The sequence below is a fragment of the Trichomycterus rosablanca genome, chromosome 3 (genome assembly GCF_030014385.1).
Source record: "Trichomycterus rosablanca isolate fTriRos1 chromosome 3, fTriRos1.hap1, whole genome shotgun sequence".
In the NCBI taxonomy this organism is placed as follows: Eukaryota; Metazoa; Chordata; class Actinopteri; order Siluriformes; family Trichomycteridae; genus Trichomycterus; species Trichomycterus rosablanca.
Window position 1 is genome coordinate 45,050,735 of NC_085990.1, and position 21,627 is coordinate 45,072,361.

At 41.6% G+C, this 21,627-nt stretch overlaps 1 protein-coding gene across 8 annotated transcripts in view; it reads right to left on the reverse strand.

Annotated features, from left to right (window-relative positions):
- The window catches only part of ptprub (protein tyrosine phosphatase receptor type Ub), a 516,837-nt gene that overhangs the window by 132,176 nt on the left and 363,034 nt on the right, over positions 1-21,627 (reverse strand). For all 8 annotated transcript variants that reach the window (XM_062991362.1, XM_062991366.1, XM_062991365.1 and 5 more), the window contains exon 12: positions 19,989-20,262. In XM_062991362.1, coding sequence (XP_062847432.1) covers positions 19,989-20,262 — 274 coding nt within the window. The remainder of the gene's footprint in view (positions 1-19,988; positions 20,263-21,627) is intronic.

A 21,627-nucleotide genomic window follows, 5' to 3' on the forward strand; every position in this document is an offset into this window, starting at 1 on the left:
TGGTCGGTGTATATACAAAATGTCCAGTAACATTTAGTTATTTAGTTTAGTCAAGTCTGGCCTTTAAACCACTTCTCTTTGTCTGTCCTAAAGAAATCACTGATATACACGTGTGCTGTGGCTTTTCTATCACTGAAATCTGACAGTATGTCAAAGGAAAACTAAATTCATTGTGGTTCAGGTTGAAAACAACTAAAGGGCTTGTTCAATAACCAATAACAGTCATTCCCAACAGCAAGGAAACACAATTAGAAGCAGTCACTAAAAGAGTTTCTCATGACAGGCGAGAGAGTTCCCTTGAGCTTTAATTGTAGTGAAATGATCGCAGTCACAAAGCTTCAGCCTGCCTTGGGCTCATTCACATAAAAAGTGGCAAAACCACTTTTGTTCCAGCTGTGTCAATGTTTCTTATGGAGCGTGGTGGTGCTGCTTATCTAGCCGCTTGGATACCCTTGCGATTGGGCTCGCAAAGGTTATCCGAAAAAACTTTGACCCAGTTTTAAAACACCTCCAATGAGACAAACTGTTTGATATGACATGGTAAAAGTGTCTCAGGCAGTACGAACAAAGCTCAACGTGACTTATTGTATTAAAACGAGTGAGGTATTTCATTAGTGGAGAGAACTTATGAGCAGTGATAATTAAGAGAGGTTTAGTGTTCCAATGTCGTTCTCTTGTTTGTTTGTTTGTTTATTAGGATTTTAACGTCATGTTTTACACTTTGGTTACATTCACAACAGGAACGGTAGTTACTGCTTACACAAGGTTCATCAGTTCACAAGTTTATATTGAACACAGTCATGAACAATTTAGTATCTCCAATTCACCTCATTTGCATGTCTTTGGACTGTGGGAGGAAACCGGAGCACCCGGAGGAAACCCACGTGGACACGGAGAACAGTCGTTCTTTTAATACATTAAACCATGTTAAGCTTCTTTTTTTAATGATAAGCATTTGAGACTCTCCAGGTAAAGCTGATTATCACCATCTCTCAGCACCCTGAGATATAACACAAGTTTACAAGTGAAACCACCACAGAAAAGAAAAATCCAGCTAAACACAGATATAGTTATTCTACGCAAATGCAGATTCGTCTCATATTCTCACTTAGATGAAAATTAATTGAGCTTTAATCGTAGTGAAATTATTGCAGCCACAAAGCTTCAGCCTGCCTAAGGCTCATTCACATAAAAAGTGGCAAAACCGCTTTTGTGCCAGCTGTGCCGATGTTTCTTATGGAGTGTGGAGGTGCCGCTTATCTAGCTGCTCAGCTACCCTTGCGATTGGGTTTGGCAAGTTCACTTGAATAAACTTTGACCCAAGTTTGCCGCTGACCTTTTCAAAGTGCCTTTAATGAGACGAACTGTTTGATATGACGTGGTAAGTGTCTCAGGCAGTCCGAACAATGCTTAACGTGAACAAAGCTTAACGATACATTGTATTAAAACTACAGAGAAATTTATTAGTAAAGAAAACTTATGAACAGTGACGATTAAGAGAGGTTAAAATTAAACCATGTTTTATATTTATATATATATATATATATATATATATATATATATATATATATATATATATTTATTGATTTTTTATTTTTTATTTTTTTTTGGTTTATGCATTCTCTCCCCCTTTTCTCCCTTTTAGCTCATCCAATTGCCCGATTGCGTCATGCTTCCTCTCCACCAATGCCGATCCCCACTCTCCCACTCTCGCCCACCTCCGACACGTGGGCAGCATGCCGTATGCATCTTGTCACCTACACTTTGATGAATGCAGTGCAGCTCAGCAGTGTGTATGGAGAGACACACCCTGACAGCATACTTTTCCGTCTCTGTGCAGGCACCATCAATCAGCCAGCAGAGGTCGTAGTTGCATCAGTTATGAGAGAGACCCTATCCGGCTTTTAATATCCCACCCCTATCTGAACAACAGGCCAATCGTTGTTCATGTGGCCGCTCAGCCCAGCCGGCAAGCAGAGCTGAGACTCGATACGACGTATTCGAGATCCCAGCTCTGGTTCCTGCGTGTGTTTTTACCGATGCGCCACCTGAGAGGCCCCACATCAAGTTTTTTTTTTAATGATAAGCGTTTGAGACTTTCCCAGAAAAACTGATTCTCACATACCTTAGCACCCTGAACTATAACACAAGTTAAAAAAATGAAAAAGTAAGGAAAATCCAGCTAAACATAGATACATGTGTAGTGAATTTGATGGTTATTTCACACAAATGCAAATTATGTTGTGATGTACTTCGATGATGTTTTACTGCACAGCTCAAACCAAGCACTGAGCAAAGTGGCAATTTGTGTCAAAGCTTGGGGTGAGCAAAGCGCAAAACACTTCCTATGTAAATGCAGCCTTAGAATAATGGTAGCTCAAAGGTTAGGGTACTGGACTAGTAATCAAAAGGCTGGAGGTTCAAGCAACGCCCACTGCGGCCAAGTGGGGCAATTGCTCAAACTGTATTCAGTGATAACTCTTAGTTGCTTTGGATAAAAGCATCTGTTAAATGCCACAAATGAATAGAATAGAAGGCCTTTATTTGCCAGATATACATGTACACTGATCAGCCATAACATTAAAACCACCTCCTTGTCCTTACTGACTGTAGTCCATCTGTTTCTCTACATAACTTTTTAGCTTGCTTTCACCCTGTTCTTCAATGGTCAGGACCCCCATATGACCACTAAAGAGCAGGTATTATTTGGGTGGTGGATCATTCTCAGCACAGCAGTGACATTGACATGGTGGTGGTGTGTTAGTGTGTGTTGTGCTGGTATGAGGGGATTAGACACAGCAGCGCTGCTGGAGTTTTTAAACACCGTGTCCACTCACTGTCCACTCTATTAGACACTCCTACCTTAGTTGGTTCACCTCGTGGATGTAAAGTCAGAGACAATCGCTCATCTATTGCTGCTGTTTAAATTGGTCATCTTTGAGATCTTCATCAGTGGTCACAGGACGCTGCCCATGTGGCGCTGTTGGCTAGATATTTTTGGTTGGTGGACTATTCTCAGTCCAGCAGTGACAGTGAGGTGTGTAAAAACTCCAGCAGCGCTGCTGTGTCTGATCCAGTCATACCAGCACAACACACACTAACACACCACCACCATGTCAGTGTCACTGCAGTGCTGAGAATGATCCACTACCCAAATAATACCTGCTCTGTAGTGGTCCTGGGAGAGTCCTGACCATTGAATAACAGCATGAAAGGGGGCTAACAAAGCATGTCGAGATGCAGATGGACTACAGTCAGTAATTGTAGAACTACAAAGTGCTTCTATATGGTAAGTGGAGCTGATAAAATAGACAGTAAGTGTAGAAAACAGGAGGTGGTTTAGGTGGTTTTAATGTTATGGCTGATCGGTTTATATGTATATACAGTGTATCACAAAAGTGAGTACACCCCTCACATTTCTGCAGATATTTAAGTATATCTTTTCATGGGACAACACTGACAAAATGACACTTTGACACAATGAAAAGTAGTCTGTGTGCAGCTTATATAACAGTGTAAATTTATTCTTCCCTCAAAATAACTCAATATACAGCCATTAATGTCTAAACAGCCGGCAACAAAAGTGAGTACACCCCTAAGAGACTACACCCCTAAATGTCCAAATTGAGCACTGCTTGTCATTTTCCCTCCAAAATGTCATGTGATTTGTTAGTGTTACTAGGTCTCAGGTGTGCATAGGGAGCAGGTGTGTTCAATTTAGTAGTACAGCTCTCAAACTCTCTCATACTGGTCACTGAAAGTTCCAACATGGCACCTCATGGCAAAAAACTCTCTGAGGATCTTAAAAGACGAATTGTTGTGCTACATGAAGATGGCCAAGGCTACAAGAAGATTGCCAACACCCTGAAACTGAGCTGCAGCACAGTGGCCAAGATCATCCAGCGTTTTAAAAGAGCAGGGTCCACTCAAAACAGACCTCGCGTTGGTTGTCCAAAGAAGCTGAGTGCACGTGCTCAGCATCACATCCAACTGCTGTCTTTGAAAGATAGGCGCAGGAGTGCTGTCAGCATTGCTGCAGAGATTGAAAAGGTGGGGGGTCAGCCTGTCAGTGCTCAGACCATACGCCGCACACTACATCAAATTGGTCTGCATGGCTATCACCCCAGAAGGAAGCCTCTTCTGAAGTCTCTACACAAAAAAGCCCGCAAACAGTTTGCTGAAGACATGTCAACAAAGGACATGGATTACTGGAACCATGTCCTATGGTCTGATGAGACCAAGATTAATTTATTTGGTTCAGATGGTCTCAAGCATGTGTGGCGGCAATCAGGTGAGGAGTACAAAGATAAGTGTGTCATGCCTACAGTCAAGCATGGTGGTGGGAATGCCATGGTCTGGGGCTGCATGAGTGCAGCAGGTGTTGGGGAGTTACATTTAATTGAGGGACACATGAACTCCAATATGTACTGTGAAATACTGAAGCAGAGCATGATCCCCTCCCTCCGGAAACTGGGTCGCAGGGCAGTGTTCCAGCATGATAATGACCCCAAACACACCTCTAAGACGACCACTGCTTTATTGAAGAGGCTGAGGGTAAAGGTGATGGACTGGCCAAGCATGTCTCCAGACCTAAACCCAATAGAACATCTTTGGGGCATCCTCAAGCGGAAGGTGGAGGAGCGCAAAGTCTCGAATATCCGCCAGCTCCGTGATGTCGTCATGGAGGAGTGGAAAAGCATTCCAGTGGCAACCTGTGAAGCTCTGGTAAACTCCATGCCCAGGAGAGTTAAGGCAGTTCTGGGAAATAATGGTGGCCACACAAAATATTGACACTTCAGGAACTTTCACTAAGGGGTGTACTCACTTTTGTTGCCGGTGGTTTAGACATTAATGGCTGTATATTGAGTTATTTTGAGGGAAGAATAAATTTACACTGTTATACTGTATAGTGTATCACAAAAGTGAGTACACCCCTCACATTTCTGCAGATATTTAAGTATATCTTTTCATGGGACAACACTGACAAAATGACACTTTGACACAATGAAAAGTAGTCTGTGTGCAGCTTATATAACAGTGTAAATTTATTCTTCCCTCAAAATAACTCAATATACAGCCATTAATGTCTAAACCACCGGCAACAAAAGTGAGTACACCCCTTAGTGAAAGTTCCTGAAGTGTCAATATTTTGTGTGGCCACCATTATTTCCCAGAACTGCCTTAACTCTCCTGGGCATGGAGTTTACCAGAGCTTCACAGGTTGCCACTGGAATGCTTTTCCACTCCTCCATGACGACATCACGGAGCTGGCGGATATTCGAGACTTTGCGCTCCTCCAGCTTCCGCTTAGATGTTCTATTGGGTTTAGGTCTGGAGACATGCTTGGCCAGTCCATCACCTTTACCCTCAGCCTCTTCAATAAAGCAGTGGTCGTCTTAGAGGTGTGTTTGGGGTCATTATCATGCTGGAACACTGCCCTGCGACCCAGTTTCCAGAGGGAGGGGATCATGCTCTGCTTCAGTATTTCACAGTACATATTGGAGTTCATGTGTCCCTCAATGAAATGTAACTCCCCAACACCTGCTGCACTCATGCAGCCCCAGACCATGGCATTCCCACCACCATGCTTGACTGTAGGCATGACACACTTATCTTTGTACTCCTCACCTGATTGCCGCCACACATGCTTGAGACCATCTGAACCAAACAAATTAATCTTGGTCTCATCAGACCATAGGACATGGTTCCAGTAATCCATGTCCTTTGTTGACATGTCTTCAGCAAACTGTTTGCGGGCTTTCTTGTGTAGAGACTTCAGAAGAGGCTTCCTTCTGGGGTGACAGCCATGCAGACCAATTTGATGTAGTGTGCGACGTATGGTCTGAGCACTGACAGGCTGACCCCCCACCTTTTCAATCTCTGCAGCAATGCTGACAGCACTCCTGCGCCTATCTTTCAAAGACAGCAGTTGGATGTGACGCTGAGCACGTGCACTCAGCTTCTTTGGACGACCAACGCGAGGTCTGTTCTGAGTGGACCCTGCTCTTTTAAAACGCTGGATGATCTTGGCCACTGTGCTGCAGCTCAGTTTCAGGGTGTTGGCAATCTTCTTGTAGCCTTGGCCATCTTCATGTAGCGCAACAATTCATCTTTTAAGATCCTCAGAGAGTTCTTTGCCATGAGGTGCCATGTTGAAACTTTCAGTGACCAGTATGAGAGAGAGTGAGAGCTGTACTACTAAATTGAACACACCTGCTCCCTATGCACACCTGAGACCTAGTAACACTAACAAATCACATGACATTTTGGAGGGAAAATGACAAGCAGTGCTCAATTTGGACATTTAGGGGTGTAGTCTCTTAGGGGTGTACTCACTTTTGTTGCCGGTGGTTTAGACATTAATGGCTGTATATTGAGTTATTTTGAGGGAAGAATAAATTTATACTGTTATATAAGCTGCACACAGACTACTTTTCATTGTGTCAAAGTGTCATTTTGTCAGTGTTGTCCCATGAAAAGATATACTTAAATATCTGCAGAAATGTGAGGGGTGTACTCACTTCTGTGATACACTGTATATATATACATATACATAAATATAGTGTCATGTGAAAAAATTAGGACACTTCATGAAATCCCCTTTGTCTTTTTTAACATATTTAAACATTTGAACATTTGAGCTTCATTTGAACAGTACTGAGAGATGGAGATTATATAACTAAACAAATAAAATGTTAAAAAATTACTTTTAAACAAAAGCTGTAAAATGTAATGAACAAAAATGGAAATTTATTGTGAGGAAAAAGTTAGGACACCCCCACATTTATTACTACTTAAAATGTCTAAAATTAGAATCCGGTGCACCACATCAGCTGTAATGATTAGACCATCGTTAGGGGACAGTGGAGATTTATTTAAACCTCAGACATTAGTTTGGTTTGCTCTTGATTGTTGAAGTAAGTGATATCACCATGGTGAGATCTAAAGAGCTTTCTGAGGCCTTCAGAAATAAGGTTGTAAATGCATATGAGTCTGGGAAAGGGATTTAAAAAGATCTAAAAACAATTAGAAATCAGCCATTCCACTGTCCGGAAAATAATTTACATGTGGTGAACATTTAAAACAACTGCCAACATGGCCAGGTCAGGCTGTCCTAGCAAGTTCAGCCCAAGAGCAGACTGCATGATGCCTAAATAAATCTCCAATAATCCTACAATGTCATCACGGGACCTACAGCTAGCTCTTGCCACAGTTGATGTCAAGGTACATGCATCTACCATCAGCAAGAGACTGCACAAGTTTGATTTTCATGGGAGGTGAGCAAGGAGGAAACCCTTGCTTTGAAAAAAAACATCAGGGCAAGACTAAAGTTTACCAGAGAACACCTAGACAAAGACCAGGACTTCTGGAACAATGTGCTTTGAACAGATGAATCCAAAGCTGAATTATTTGGGCACAGTAACAGAAGACATGTTTGGCGCAAACCAAACACAGCATTTGGGAACAAGAACCTCATACCAACTGTGAAGCATGGAGGTGGAAATGTCATGGTTTGGGGCTGCTTTGCAGCAGCACGGCCTGGCAAGCTCTCCATTATAGAATCCACAATGAATTCTTTGCTGTATCAGAGGGTGCTTGAGAAAAATGTAAGACCATCTGTCCAAAAACTGAAGCTGAAGCGGAGGTGGATCATGCAACATGCCAACAACCCAAAACATCCCAGTAAATCCACCAAGGAATGGCTCAAAAGAAAGAAATGGAGAATTCTGGAATGGCCAAGTCAAAGCCCGGCTCTTAATCCTATTGAGATGCTGTGGGGTGATTTAAAACGGGCTGTGCATGCAAGAAACCCATCAAACCTCACACAGCTGAAGAAATTCTGCATAGAGGAGTGTGGAAAACTTTCTTCCAGTCAATGTCAGAGACTGGTAGATGGTTATAGTAAACGTCTAATTGAGGTTATTTCAGCCAAAGGGGGAAACACCAGCTATTAGGGCATAGGGTGTCCTTACTTTTTTGTTTATTACATTTTACAACTTGTGTTTAAAAGTACTTTTTTCAGTTTCATTTGTTTAGTAATATAAGCTCCATCTCTCAATACTGTTCAAATGAAGCTCAAATGTTCATTTGTTTAAATATGTTCAAAAAGACAAAGGTTCTCATGGGGTGTTCTAACTTTTTCACATGACTGTATATAATAGAACAGAGTGCAGGGTTAGCCATTGTACCGCACCCCTGGAGCAGGCAGGGTGCGGTACAATGGGCCCAACGGTGGCTGCATGGCAGAGCAGGGATTCAAACCCACAATCTTGCACAATCTTAACAGCCCAAAGCTCTACCCACTGGACTATGACTATTGCTATCCTTTCTCCACTTAATAAAATTCACCAGAACAGTCATGACCACAAATGCAAAACAGGATCTGTTAGCAAACCTAATTTAAGTAAATAAATTATGAGCTCTATATTAAGGCAGCATAATGGAGGAAGAAGAACTTATTAGAAAGCACACACTGCGTTTAGTAAAGAGTGTAGAGTGAATGAGAGTGTGTGTGTGAGAGAGAGAGAGAGATTGATGAGAGTGATGAGAGTGAGAGAGATGATAGATTTCAGCTCTGCCCATCCATCTCAACATGGCAGAGACTGAGAGCGAACAAAAAAGGAAGTAATTAGGGAATGAAGGATTTAGGGACAGAAGGTGCTTAGTCGACGCACACACACATACACACAACACCCCACAGACCTACAGTCAACCCCAGCCACACAAAGCCACACATACAACTGCTTTATCATTATCAGGGTAACTTAAAACACTGGGCCCAAAGCAGGAAGACACTGTGGACTGAGCACCGATCCATCACAAAGAATCACACACTCACTTACACCAAATTAAGCCTGCCAATAGACCATCTGTCTGTTATTGGGTAGAGAGAGAAGACTGATAAGCCTGGAAGAAACCTCAGCGGACCCAAGTTTTGACTTCAATCGAAATCAACGTTTGCTGGTGTCAGTGTGGCGGTGAATACGAGGACTATACTGAGACTGTGAACTGCATGATACACCCTTTATAAGTAATTTATAGTAGCTAATCCATCTAACGGGCAGCATAGTGGCTCAGTGGGTAGCACTGTCACCTTATAGCAAGAAGGTCCTGGGTTTGATTCCCAGGTGGAACAGTCTGGGTTCTGAATGTGTGAATGTGTTTGTGTGTATGCCTGTCCTGTGATGGACTGGCGCCCTGTCCAGAGTGTTTTAATGTGCCTTGAGCTCATTGAGAGCAGGGATAGGCTTCAACACCCCCAGCAACCCTGATTGGGATAAGTGTTTTAGAAAGTGAGAGAGCAATTCGTCCAACTAGTGAAATCCATCTAATTGTAACCAAAGACAGGAATTAAACTTGGGAATGAATCAGCAAATAAATAAATACATATGAATGAATAATCACACAGATTTAACACACACTGATCAGACATAGCATTAAAACCACCTCCTTGTTTCTACACTCACTGTCCATTTTATCAGCTCCACTTACCATATAGAAGCACTTTGTAGTTCTACAATTACTGACTGTAGTCCATCTGTTTCTCTACATGCCTTTTTAGCCTGCTTTCACCCTGTTCTTTATTGGTCAGGACCCCCACAGAACCACCACAGAGCAAGTATTATTTAGGTGGTGGATCATTCTCAGCACTGCAGTGACAATGACATGGTGGTGGTGTGTTAGTGTGTGTTGTGCTGGTATGAGTGGATCAGACACAGCAGTGCTGCTGGAGTTTTTAAACACCGTGTCCACTCACTGTCCACTCTATTACACACTCCTACTTAGTTGGTCCACCTTGTAGATGTAAAGTCAGAGTCGATCGCTCATCTATTGCTGCTGTTTGAGTTAGTCATCTTCTAGACCTTCGTTATTGGTCACAGAACGCTGCCCACAGGGCGCTGTTGGCTGGATATATTTTTGGTAGGTGGACTATTCTCAGTCCAGCAGTGACAGTGATGTGTTTAAAAACTCCAGAAGCGCTGCTGTGTCTTATTCACTCATACCAGCACAACACACACTAACACACCACCACCATGTCAGTGTCACTGCAGTGCTGAGAATGATCCACTACCCAAATAATACCTGCTCTGTAGTGGTCCTGTGGTGGTGGTCCGGACAATTGAAGAACAGCATAAAAGAGGCTAACAAAGCATGCAGAGAAACAGATGGACTACAGTCAGTAATTGTAGAACTACAAAGTGCTCCTATATGGTAAGTGGAGCTGAAGAAAATGGACAGTGAGTGAAGAAACAAGGAGATGGTTTTAATGTTACGCCTAATCGGTGTACATACATGTCTTGATGAACAATGTGTGACTATCAAGAAAATCTAGTCTAGTCTTTTTTAGAGACGCCCCTGCTTGTTACAGCATGACAGTGCCAACCCACATTCTGTTACAACACTGCGGCTTCATGAACACACAGTACTTGTCAACAACTGAGAGTAGCTGAAATGTTTCATTAAGGAATTATGATGAGGGGTTTAATCATTTTCACAACTATAACAATCTGTGTTCTCAGTTTCCAAATGATTACAGAGCGCTGTTAAAAGGAAGACAGTGAACAGAGTAACAGATGTTGCAGTCACCAAATTTTGAATCAGTCAAAAAGAATTCGCACATTATCGCTGTTTGTTTTAAAAAAAATAAATCCTACTCTCCAAATGTGTTTATTGATCGACTGATTTATTGATTGGATGGATGGAACTGGGTTTGAATTAAGTTTAATTCATTTAGTTTTATACAACAGGTAGTTCCGACCTTACAATCTGATTGGTTGAGAAGCGTTCTAAACGTGCTGATATTCGTGATAACAGCACGGTCTTTTCACACCACAATGGTATTACTCCGCTGACGCGTTGCCATTAACGACAAGCTTCATGCACACAAACGCGCACGCAGGCAACACAGCATTTTTTTCCCGGTCGCGTTTTAAATCCGTTATCTGATATACAATCTAGCGCACTGTGTAGGGAACATAACCAATTGTCTAATTCACTATCTAGTGCACTACGTAGGGAACATATATCCATGATCTGATACACAATCTAGTGCACTATTTAGGGAACATTAATGTGTTTGTAACGCGAACAGTTAGTTAAGCCAGTTAGCAGTTTTTTTATTTCTTTTTTTCCCTTCGGAGGTTCTTGCTTTCTTCTTCTTCTTGTTCTTACCTCCCTGAAATTAGTTTTTGCAACTTGGGATGTCTGCTTTGTAGTGTTAAACTTTATATTCGTTGTGGAACTACTTTTTGGCGGAAGGTATTGTCAATATTAAAGCATATTTAATATGAAATTCAGGGCTTCTTTGATTTATTTTCAAAAAAAAATTTTGAAATTATTTTCTCACTCGAGGTCGTGTGTTATCGCGATAACACACTCCCTCTCGTGTTCTATTGCTTAAGTATACACCAATCAGGCATAACATTATAACCAACTTCCTAATATTGTGTTGGTCCCCCTTTTGATGCCAAAACAGCCCTGACACATCAAGGCATGGACTCCACTAGACCCCTGAAGGTGTGCTGTGGGATCTGGCACTAAGATGTTAGCAGCAGATCATTTAACTCCTGTAAGTTGTGAGGTGGGGCCTCCATGGATCTGACTTGTTTGTCCAGCACATCCCACAGATGCTTGATTGGATTGAGATCTGGAGAATTTGGAGGCCAAGTCAACTCTTGATTCATCAGACCAGGCCACCTTCCTCCACTGCTCCGTGCTCCAGATCCAGTGCTCACGTGCTCAAGTGTTGGTGCTTTGAACGGTGGCCACCTGTCAGCATGGGCACCCTGACTGGTCTGCGGCTATGCAGCCCCATACGCAACAAACTGTGATGCACTGTGTATTCTGACACCTTTCTATCAGAACCAGCATTAACTTCTTTAGTAATTTGAGCTACAGTAGCTCATCTGTTGGATTGGACCACACGGGCCAGCCTTCGCTCCCCACGTGCATTAATGAGCCTTGGCCACCCATGACCCTGTCGCCAGTTTACCACTGTTCCTTCCTTGGACCACATTTGATAGATACTGACCACTGCAGACTGGGAACACCCTACAAGAGCTGCAGTTTTGGAGATGCTCTCTCTTTATATATATATACTGTATATATATACAGTGTATCACAAAAGTGAGTACACCCCTCACATTTCTGCAGATATTTAAGTATATCTTTTCATGGGACAACACTGACAAAATGACACTTTGACACAATGAAAAGTAGTCTGTGTGCAGCTTATATAACAGTGTAAATTTATTCTTCCCTCAAAATAACTCAATATACAGCCATTAATGTCTAAACCACCGGCAACAAAAGTGAGTACACCCCTAAGAGACTACACCCCTAAATGTCCAAATTGAGCACTGCTTGTCATTTTCCCTCCAAAATGTCATGTGACTCGCTAGTGTTACTAGGTCTCGGTTGTGCATAGGGAGCAGGTGTGTTCAATTTAGTAGTACAGCTCTCACACTCTCTCATACTGGTCACTGAAAGTTCCAACATGGCACCTCATGGCAAAGAACTCTCTGAGGATCTTAAAAGACGAATTGTTGCGCTACATGAAGATGGCCAAGGCTACAAGAAGATTGCCAACACCCTGAAACTGAGCTGCAGCACAGTGGCCAAGATCATGCAGCGTTTTAAAAGAGCAGGGTCCACTCAGAACAGACCTCGTGTTGGTCGTCCAAAGAAGCTGAGTGCACGTGCTCAGCGTCACATCCAACTGCTGTCTTTGAAAGATAGGCGCAGGAGTGCTGTCAGCATTGCTGCAGAGATTGAAAAGGTGGGGGGTCAGCCTGTCAGTGCTCAGACCATACGCCGCACACTACATCAAATTGGTCTGCATGGCTGTCACCCCAGAAGGAAGCCTCTTCTGAAGTCTCTACACAAGAAAGCCCGCAAACAGTTTGCTGAAGACATGTCAACAAAGGACATGGATTACTGGAACCATGTCCTATGGTCTGATGAGACCAAGATTAATTTGTTTGGTTCAGATGGTCTCAAGCATGTGTGGCGGCAATCAGGTGAGGAGTACAAAGATAAGTGTGTCATGCCTACAGTCAAGCATGGTGGTGGGAATGCCATGGTCTGGGGCTGCATGAGTGCAGCAGGTGTTGGGGAGTTACATTTCATTGAGGGACACATGAACTCCAATGTGTACTGTGAAATACTGAAGCAGAGCATGATCCCCTTCCTCCGGAAACTGGGTCGCAGGGCAGTGTTCCAGCATGATAATGACCCCAAACACACCTCTAAGACGACCACTGCTTTATTGAAGAGGCTGAGGGTAAAGGTGATGGACTGGCCAAGCATGTCTCCAGACCTAAACCCAATAGAACATCTTTGGGGCATCCTCAAGCGGAAGGTGGAGGAGCGCAAAGTCTCGAATATCCGCCAGCTCCGTGATGTCGTCATGGAGGAGTGGAAAAGCATTCCAGTGGCAACCTGTGAAGCTCTGGTAAACTCCATGCCCAGGAGAGTTAAGGCAGTTCTGGGAAATAATGGTGGCCACACAAAATATTGACACTTCAGGAACTTTCACTAAGGGGTGTACTCACTTTTGTTGCCGGTGGTTTAGACATTAATGGCTGTATATTGAGTTATTTTGAGGGAAGAATAAATTTACACTGTTATATAAGCTGCACACAGACTACTTTTCATTGTGTCAAAGTGTCATTTTGTCAGTGTTGTCCCATGAAAAGATATACTTAAATATCTGCAGAAATGTGAGGGGTGTACTCACTTTTGTGATACACTGTATATTTAATGTTACTCTTATATGTTTAATCATGTCACTTCACTACACCATCATTGCTTTGTGATGTTTGGCTGCACAGATGGGTCAGCTTTCTCCAATTCCCTGTCTTGTGTCACCTGTAGCAGACTAGCAAATGATGATGTAAGCCACATCATGACAATGTCAATCAAGCCTAATCTTGGTCCTCCTCGTCTTCTCATATAACCTGACCTTCAATATAGTCATGTGGGTGCTTCATCATATGCCCAAAGATCTTAACTTGCAGGACTTGTTGAGGTTTAGTAGCTCCTTTTCAGTTCTGGCCATCTTGTAAACCTGCTCAAAATAGACCAATCCTGAATCCTCCAACAAATCCTTGTAATGCCTCTTTCATTACTTGGTCTCCAAGGATGTTAAGCAGACATGGTGAGACGTAATATCCTCGTCTGACTCACTTTTTACCCTGAACCATGCTAATGTGTGATTGGCTGTCCTGACAGCAGCATGTTGTTGGGTATACAGATTCAGTAGTTGGACCTGCAATGGTGCAAGGGGAAACCCATCTCAAGCAGGACTAGCCATAATTTACCATGCTCTACAATTTTTCTTTAGCTAGCTTGTTTGCTCAATGAAGATCCAAAGGTTTGTGATCTGATCCGAGTGTCTCTTCTTGGTCTAAATCCATCTTGTTCTTGGGCGATCTCTTCTTTAAGCTTGGTTCAAATTTGTTACAGGTTCACTTGCAACAGAACCTTGCTAGCATGTGAGACCAGTGTAATTTCCAGTAGAAATGCAGTTGAATTGCCATTAAGTGTGTCCATTCTTCTGGCTAGATCCCAGGCTCCCACACTTTCTTGCAGACTTTATGCAGCTTTTCAGAGCCATCTTTTCACCAAACCTGAGCAATTTAACTGCAGCAAAGTGTAAGAGTCCAACAGCAGTGGCTTAACAATGTGCCCTAACCATGACTATGTTTTCCAAGGACTTCCCTTTCCCCTGCATCTTCTCTGACTCTTTTATTGAAAACACAGGTGATCGATCATTCAACTTTGAAATCACCACAAGTAAGTTCAATTTCGTTGCAGAATTTTTAGTTCCCTCACCTTGTTTGTCAGCAGTTGGTGCATAACACTGGATAGTAGTCAAATCTCTTGGCATTGTGGCAAATGTTTCTGATAAAACTCTGCTATTCAATGGATAATAGGATTTTAGGCTTGTAGCAATGTTTTTGAGAATCTAAACAGCAACTCCATGATGTTCGTGGCCCTCTTTGCCTCAGAACAGCAATGTCGTACAGTGCCCAACATCTCAAAGTGTCCAGTACCTGACCATCTTGTCACTGATGTTTATGCCAAGTTCACACTACACGACTTTCCAAGTCGTCAGGTCGCTGTACAGTTCACACTACACAGCTGGATCTCTTGTAATCGGGAGTCTTTCAAGTCAGTGTGGCTTTCACACTACACGACTGATCAGCGATAGGGGGTTTCACACTACACGATCTATCACCAACTGGAATCGTAGGCGAGCTTCTCTGGTCTCCCAAACTACGTTTTGTCACGAAAACAAATGCGAGAAGTGACGAAAGGTTTAACGATACCACCTCCAAAAATGCACGTCAACAAGTAGCAAGCGATCCAAGTTTGTGCGCTGATGTGCAGCATAAAATCAAGGAGAAAAAATAAATAAATCTGAGTGGATTTGGCTTCATTAGCAGCATGGATTGTTCTATACTGAGTTGGAGGTTACTAAATATTTTTGCAATGCAATGTCCGTGTTATGTAACAATCAGGTCAGAAATACTGTAAAACTTGTGTGTGCCGATTTATTCTGATATAAACTATATTATGCCCCGGTCCCACCTTTTTACAACTCCTCCTCCGCCGAGCAAAAATCAGGGCAAAAATTGTGTAGTGTGAACTAGGCATTAGTCTCCCCAATTCACTAACAAGTATTAATAACTTGCCAAGTGAATTGAAATCTCCTGACATTCCACTGTCCTAACTTGACTTGAAGTCTGACGTTTAGCTTGTGCATCTCTGCATCATGTGCTTTACTGCATCTCCTCTCAGAATTGCAAACCCAGTAGTATTTGACCCAGTAGTACACTTCTCGATGGCCACCCTGCCTCTCACAGTGGGCATCGTTGAACCTTTTATCCTGGGCAACATCCGAACCAGCTGGCAGTGTTTCTTGGACTATTTGTCCTCTGTGGGATCAAATAGATCAAATTGAGCGTCCCAATCTCGTGTCAGTCCTGCCGCCGACTCGTGCTAGGCTGACTCAGCATGTGCCTTGTTGTGAAAAACTCACACCAGGCATTTTTTTTAAGAACTGCCCTGAAAACCACAGTTCTAATTCCCTGTGGGTGGGGTTGTGATTGCTCTTTGTCTGGGACCTCATCGATGACCTTACCGTCAGTGGTGACCCTCCAGCCGGTATTGCTATTACATTCAAAGCTATGCTCAAGCTTCTCCACCACAGCAAGGTAGCAATCCAAAAAGAAGCATTTCGTTATAATAAACACCAAATAAAAAAGTGAATGTGCTATTTAAAAATGGAAAAAAGAAAGCGAAATGATAATCATATAGTGACCCGGATGACTGAACATTAGCTGTCCCCTGTAAACCCTAACCTCTTAAGCTATAAGTGCCAACCTTTACAGCAATTACTCTAGCATAAAATCATGGCAAACAGAAATAAATGTAGGTAAAGGTCAGGGGTGTAAATCACAGCAGCTGAGTGGCCCTGCAGCCCAGCGGTTCACCCCTAAAGTGGTTGAGCCATAAAATGAAAGTAAGGGTGGGCTCTATTTTAGAGGAGCTGTCACATTCATTTTTAATCCAGCAGGAATAGAACAGCCCAGGGACTGAAATCTTACTACATAACATTTCCACCCAGAATCACAAAATGAGCTGGGCCAGGCTTGCAGGTGCTGAGGTAGAGCGATAACCTTCTGCTAAATGTCATCTCTTTTAGGATGACACTCATCAAACTGAAATGTGGCAGTAAAAAACCTCCATGCTGCAGTTTTGCCATGTTTCTGAGATGTCTAATGACACCTTTGTGTGAGTTCCAGGTGAGCAATAAGTGAAACTTGATAATGATAGGGAGGAAACATATCAGATAGCAGAGCAGCTTCGTGCCCAAGACCTGAATGACTTACTATTAACTCTGGGGATAGGGTTAAGGTTAGGGTTAAGGTTAGGGTTAAGGTTAGGGTTAAGGTTAGGTTAGGAGACCGCCCGGGTCTAACCTGAATAAACTGAATAGTTTAGACTGCTTAAGGTTAGGAAATAGGTCAGGATAATGACTAGCTTTTCATATGGCATCACCGGGACCAAATGGGAGGCATTTACTAATAGAACAATCAAGCCAAGACATTGTGAGTGTGACTGGAGCCATTTCAGTCAATCTGAAATCCCCTACAAGAGAAATGAGAGGGTAGTCTCTGTCAGGAAGGCAGTTTGTTGGGGGTCTGGAAACACAGAAGGGGCCTGCAGACTAAATAATAGCAACCTGGCACACAAAATGACTATGCTGCCATGCCAATGGCACATGGCATAAGGAGAACTCAGCACGTTGCTCCTCTCCCTGTAGGCATGCTGCCAGTCACAGCAACCTTTAATCCTGCCCACCGATGAGGTGCTAATCTAAGCTATTTGATTAATCCATGTGTGTAGGTTGCACACGCGGCTCTCATCGACATGAGACTTTCATTTAGTCATACTCACATAAGGAGTCTGGTTGCCCACATTTACTAAACCACTAACTTTTTCCAAAGTTTCTCTGGAAAGGTTCTCAGGCAGCCGGCGATGCCCATCTGTCCAGGCTTAATTTAGAAATGAATCGCTTACATGATAATCCACATTCCTCACGCCAGTGTGGACCCGACTAATAACATAAATTGCCAATTATCTATATCTGATCAGCTGCACCTGAATCCAATTATGTCAAAGTGAGCTGGGCCACTCTAATGATGGTGGTCGTCCAGTGGGAGAACAGGGATCGGTATTGGGCTCCTTTTTTATTTATTTATTCAGCTATTTTTTTTTTAATAAATTTGGTCTTAACAGTAGATGTCTTGGCATGCAGGATTTTTATTGTTCTCACATTCATACCCAGCTCCAGCTTTGAGCTTTTGATGACTCATAACTTGTGTGTAGAGCAGACGAGATGATAAAAATGATAAAAGCCTGGATGGTAATGCCTTTGTAATGCTCAGCTTATCACACATTTACTGGTTGCAGAAATTTTACATTCCATTTTAATGCTCTACAATAAATTCTTGCACATCAGGTTTTTTTGCATCCATATATTAAGACTGTCATAAAAAATGACCTACTGTAGTTTTTTTCTTTGCTTGTAATATTTCATGGTTTTATACACCATTATTGGTTGTAGCCCTTTTTGAATATTTGCAGTTTTGTACAATCTTTGAATCCTTTGGAGTAAAACTGACAACAGGATATTTGGTCATTGTGCCTTTAAAGGTACATTTAAGCCGTCAGCAAAGCAATGTGATAAAACAGGGGTGTCAAACTCAAGGCCCGCCACATCATTTTATGTGGCCCGCGAGAGTTTAAAAGATGTATGATTGTTGTGATGGTTCGAGTAGTTACAGAGACGTAATTATAATTTAATAGGACACCTGGTCAGCTGGGCGCCCTCTAGCATGCACATTTGGCTTCCAGTCTGCTGAGTGGGAAAGACCGGACTAAGGAGTGGGGTTATCAATGCTGTGTAAGGACCTTAGTCGACCAGGGTGCCTGTACAGAAAGTGGAGGAGTGCAGGGATTGGGGCGTGGCTCTCCGTACGTGAAGCCGACCTCACACACAAATTCACTGAAAGATGGGTGAATAAGATTGGTGGACTGCACACATGTCAGAGGGAGTGTGTGTGTAAGATGAGTATACACTCTCCTTGGACGCCATGGGGGGTCCTCATTAGCAGACTGGCTCAGCTAAATTGGGAGAAAAAAGGGGGTAAAATACAAGGGTTCTTCAAAAAGTTTTCCGCACTTTTTTAAAACTCTATTTATTAAGTATTTCAAAAACAAATTACATCACTTTTCTACACAATCACCTTCTGATGCATTTTCCAGAGTCGTACCAACGTTTTAATGACATCAGCAGACAACGTTTTTAGTTAAGCCACTGATGCACCGCTGCTTTCACATTATCATCACATGAAAATCTTCTTCCCTTAAAGCTTCTTTGAGCATCCAAAAAGGTGGAAATCCAGACTATAAGCTCTCTCTCAGTTTCTCAGACACGACCAATTACTACTCCTCCCACCCTCACCGTATTTTTGAAGATCACTTGTACATAAAAAAAAATGTAGGTGGATATTCCACTAGCACACCAGCGCTGAGAACTAAACTCCTCGGTTCGAAACTCGCTGTTGCCACCCGACGGCTAGGCGCCATCTAGCGCGCATAATTGGCAGTGCCTGCAGCAGACTCTAATTGGCTACCATGCCTGCTAGCGCAGGATGACCAGACTATGTGGGTGGGGTCTTCTAACACTGTGCAAGGACCCTGATTAGCAGATAGAGGCGCCTGTGAAGAATGCATGGGTGAAAAAGAAAGGGTCCGCTAGGACTGCGCACTGGTCGGAGGAGGCGTGAGCAGGAAATATACCTTCCTTAAATGCAATCAGGGATCCCCAGCAGCAGAAGACAAATGGACTAAGCTAAATCGGGAGAAAAATGGGAGAAAATGCATAAATAAAAAAGAATTTTTTTTTTTTTTGCATATTAGGAGAAACCAATAAGAATTGAGCACTGAGCAAACAGTTTGTGCATCATTACTTTTGGTGTATGAACCAAAATCATGATGCACACACTGATTGATTGATTGTGTGTGTTCTGAGATGCTTTTCTGCTCATCATGGCTTTAAAATGATCATTTAAGTGACCATATCCTTCTTACAGTTTAAACCTGCCATTGTACTCTAAGGTATTTCTGCCTGCAGAACCATCTCTTGCTGGATGTTTTTCTGTCATTTGCACCACTAAAGACAGTTGTACATGCAAATCCCAGGAGATCAGGACTAGTCAAACCAGCCCTTTTAGCACCAACAGTCATGGCATTGACAGTTACTTGCATTCGATTTTCCCCCAATCAAACATCTGCTATAGGTGTACAGGTGTTCCTAATAAACAACAACTTCAAATAATACTAAAACTATTTGCCATTATTTACTTTCATATTAGTGCCAAACATTTTCTTTGCAACGCCAGCCTATCACTTACCCCTCGAAAGTTGCTCATGGCCTGGAAGTAGATAAGGTAGTTTTTTCTGGGGTCGAGCGGGCTGTTCCAGTAACCATTGTAGGTGTGGTTGTCCCCAACAGTGAATGGTGTTGCCTCAGGAAGGCTGCTGGGGGGCAGTTCGGCTGTGTAGTAATGAGGAGCACCCTTGGCCTGTGCCTCACCATGAGAGGTGGGAATAGGAAAACACTCCTGCACCCCTAACTCTCTCTTCACCCTCCTCACACTCTCTTCCTCCACCACGACTTGGTACGTGCTGCAAAGCAAAGTTGCTCATTAATATTATTTAAGATTTTAGTGTCATTTTATAGTTACACATTTTAAGCAAAATTAAGAAATTTAAGGTGTTTTTTTAACTTAACCTTTATTCTGTAGCATATGAGCATTTAAATTTAACATTTATTTATTTGACAAACGCTATTTGAAGTACACAGTATTGATGAGAATTAAACTGTCAATCTTTGGATCAATAGCCCAGTATATTAACCAGTACGTCATCATTATTTGTCCAGATACCACAATGTCACTGAAAGAAAATCTGTTCTACACTACAAAAAAATATAAATTAATAATTAAAATAAATATTAAACATAATTAATAATACTAATAATAATAACAACAATTATTACATTATTATTATTATTATTATTATTATTATTAGATTATCATTATAATAATAATATTAAATTAATTAATTGAAATATTATGATTATTATTAAATTATTATAACTATTAATATTATTAAATTATCATTATTATTATTATTATTATTATTATTAAATTATTACTATTATTATCATCATCAATACTATTATTATTATTATTATTATTAAATTATTACTATTATTATTATTATTATTAAATTATTACTATTATTATCATCATCAACATTATTATTATTATTATTATTATTATTATTATTATTATTATTATTATTATTGAAGTTGATGAACAGCTGCAGTATCATTTCAATACATTTTAAAAATTTTACTATTTAACACAAATTCAAAGCTTCATAAGGTCTTTAGCTATGACTGGCATGACTAACCAAACATGAATTTAAAATTCCAAGACTATTAGACCTCCATCATCATCTGTAGCCACCTTAATTGGGTTGCAGTAAGTTCAGAGTATATCCTGACAACTCAGGGCTCTGACTTGGAAGATGGTTTCCTTTTGTATGCCTGGTTCTTTTAAGGTTGGCTTTTATATTTCATTATAAATATTTGTTCAGAATTTGTTCTTACACTTTAATTATAAAGAGGCTTTAAACAAACTTTTTAGTACAATAAAATATGTTAAAGATCTTCTCTTTGATCTACTATTTACTCCCAGACTCCAGGTGCTTTGAATTGAGGGTAAACTAAGAAATGCTGGAGTGATTACAATCCTTTATTGTAACCACTATATTAACATTCTTTAACTCCATTTTACTGCTTACTGTGAGACCATGCAGTACAAGTAAAGGAAAAAAAAGCCTTACAGGGTCTCAAGTTTATGAATTATGCCAGTAAACATTTGTATTTAAACAACAGGTTGGAAAGTAATTAACAGTAATAAGATTATATTAGTGAGAATAATGTGTAATTAGTAGAATCATCTCAAGGTAGCGTCATTACTA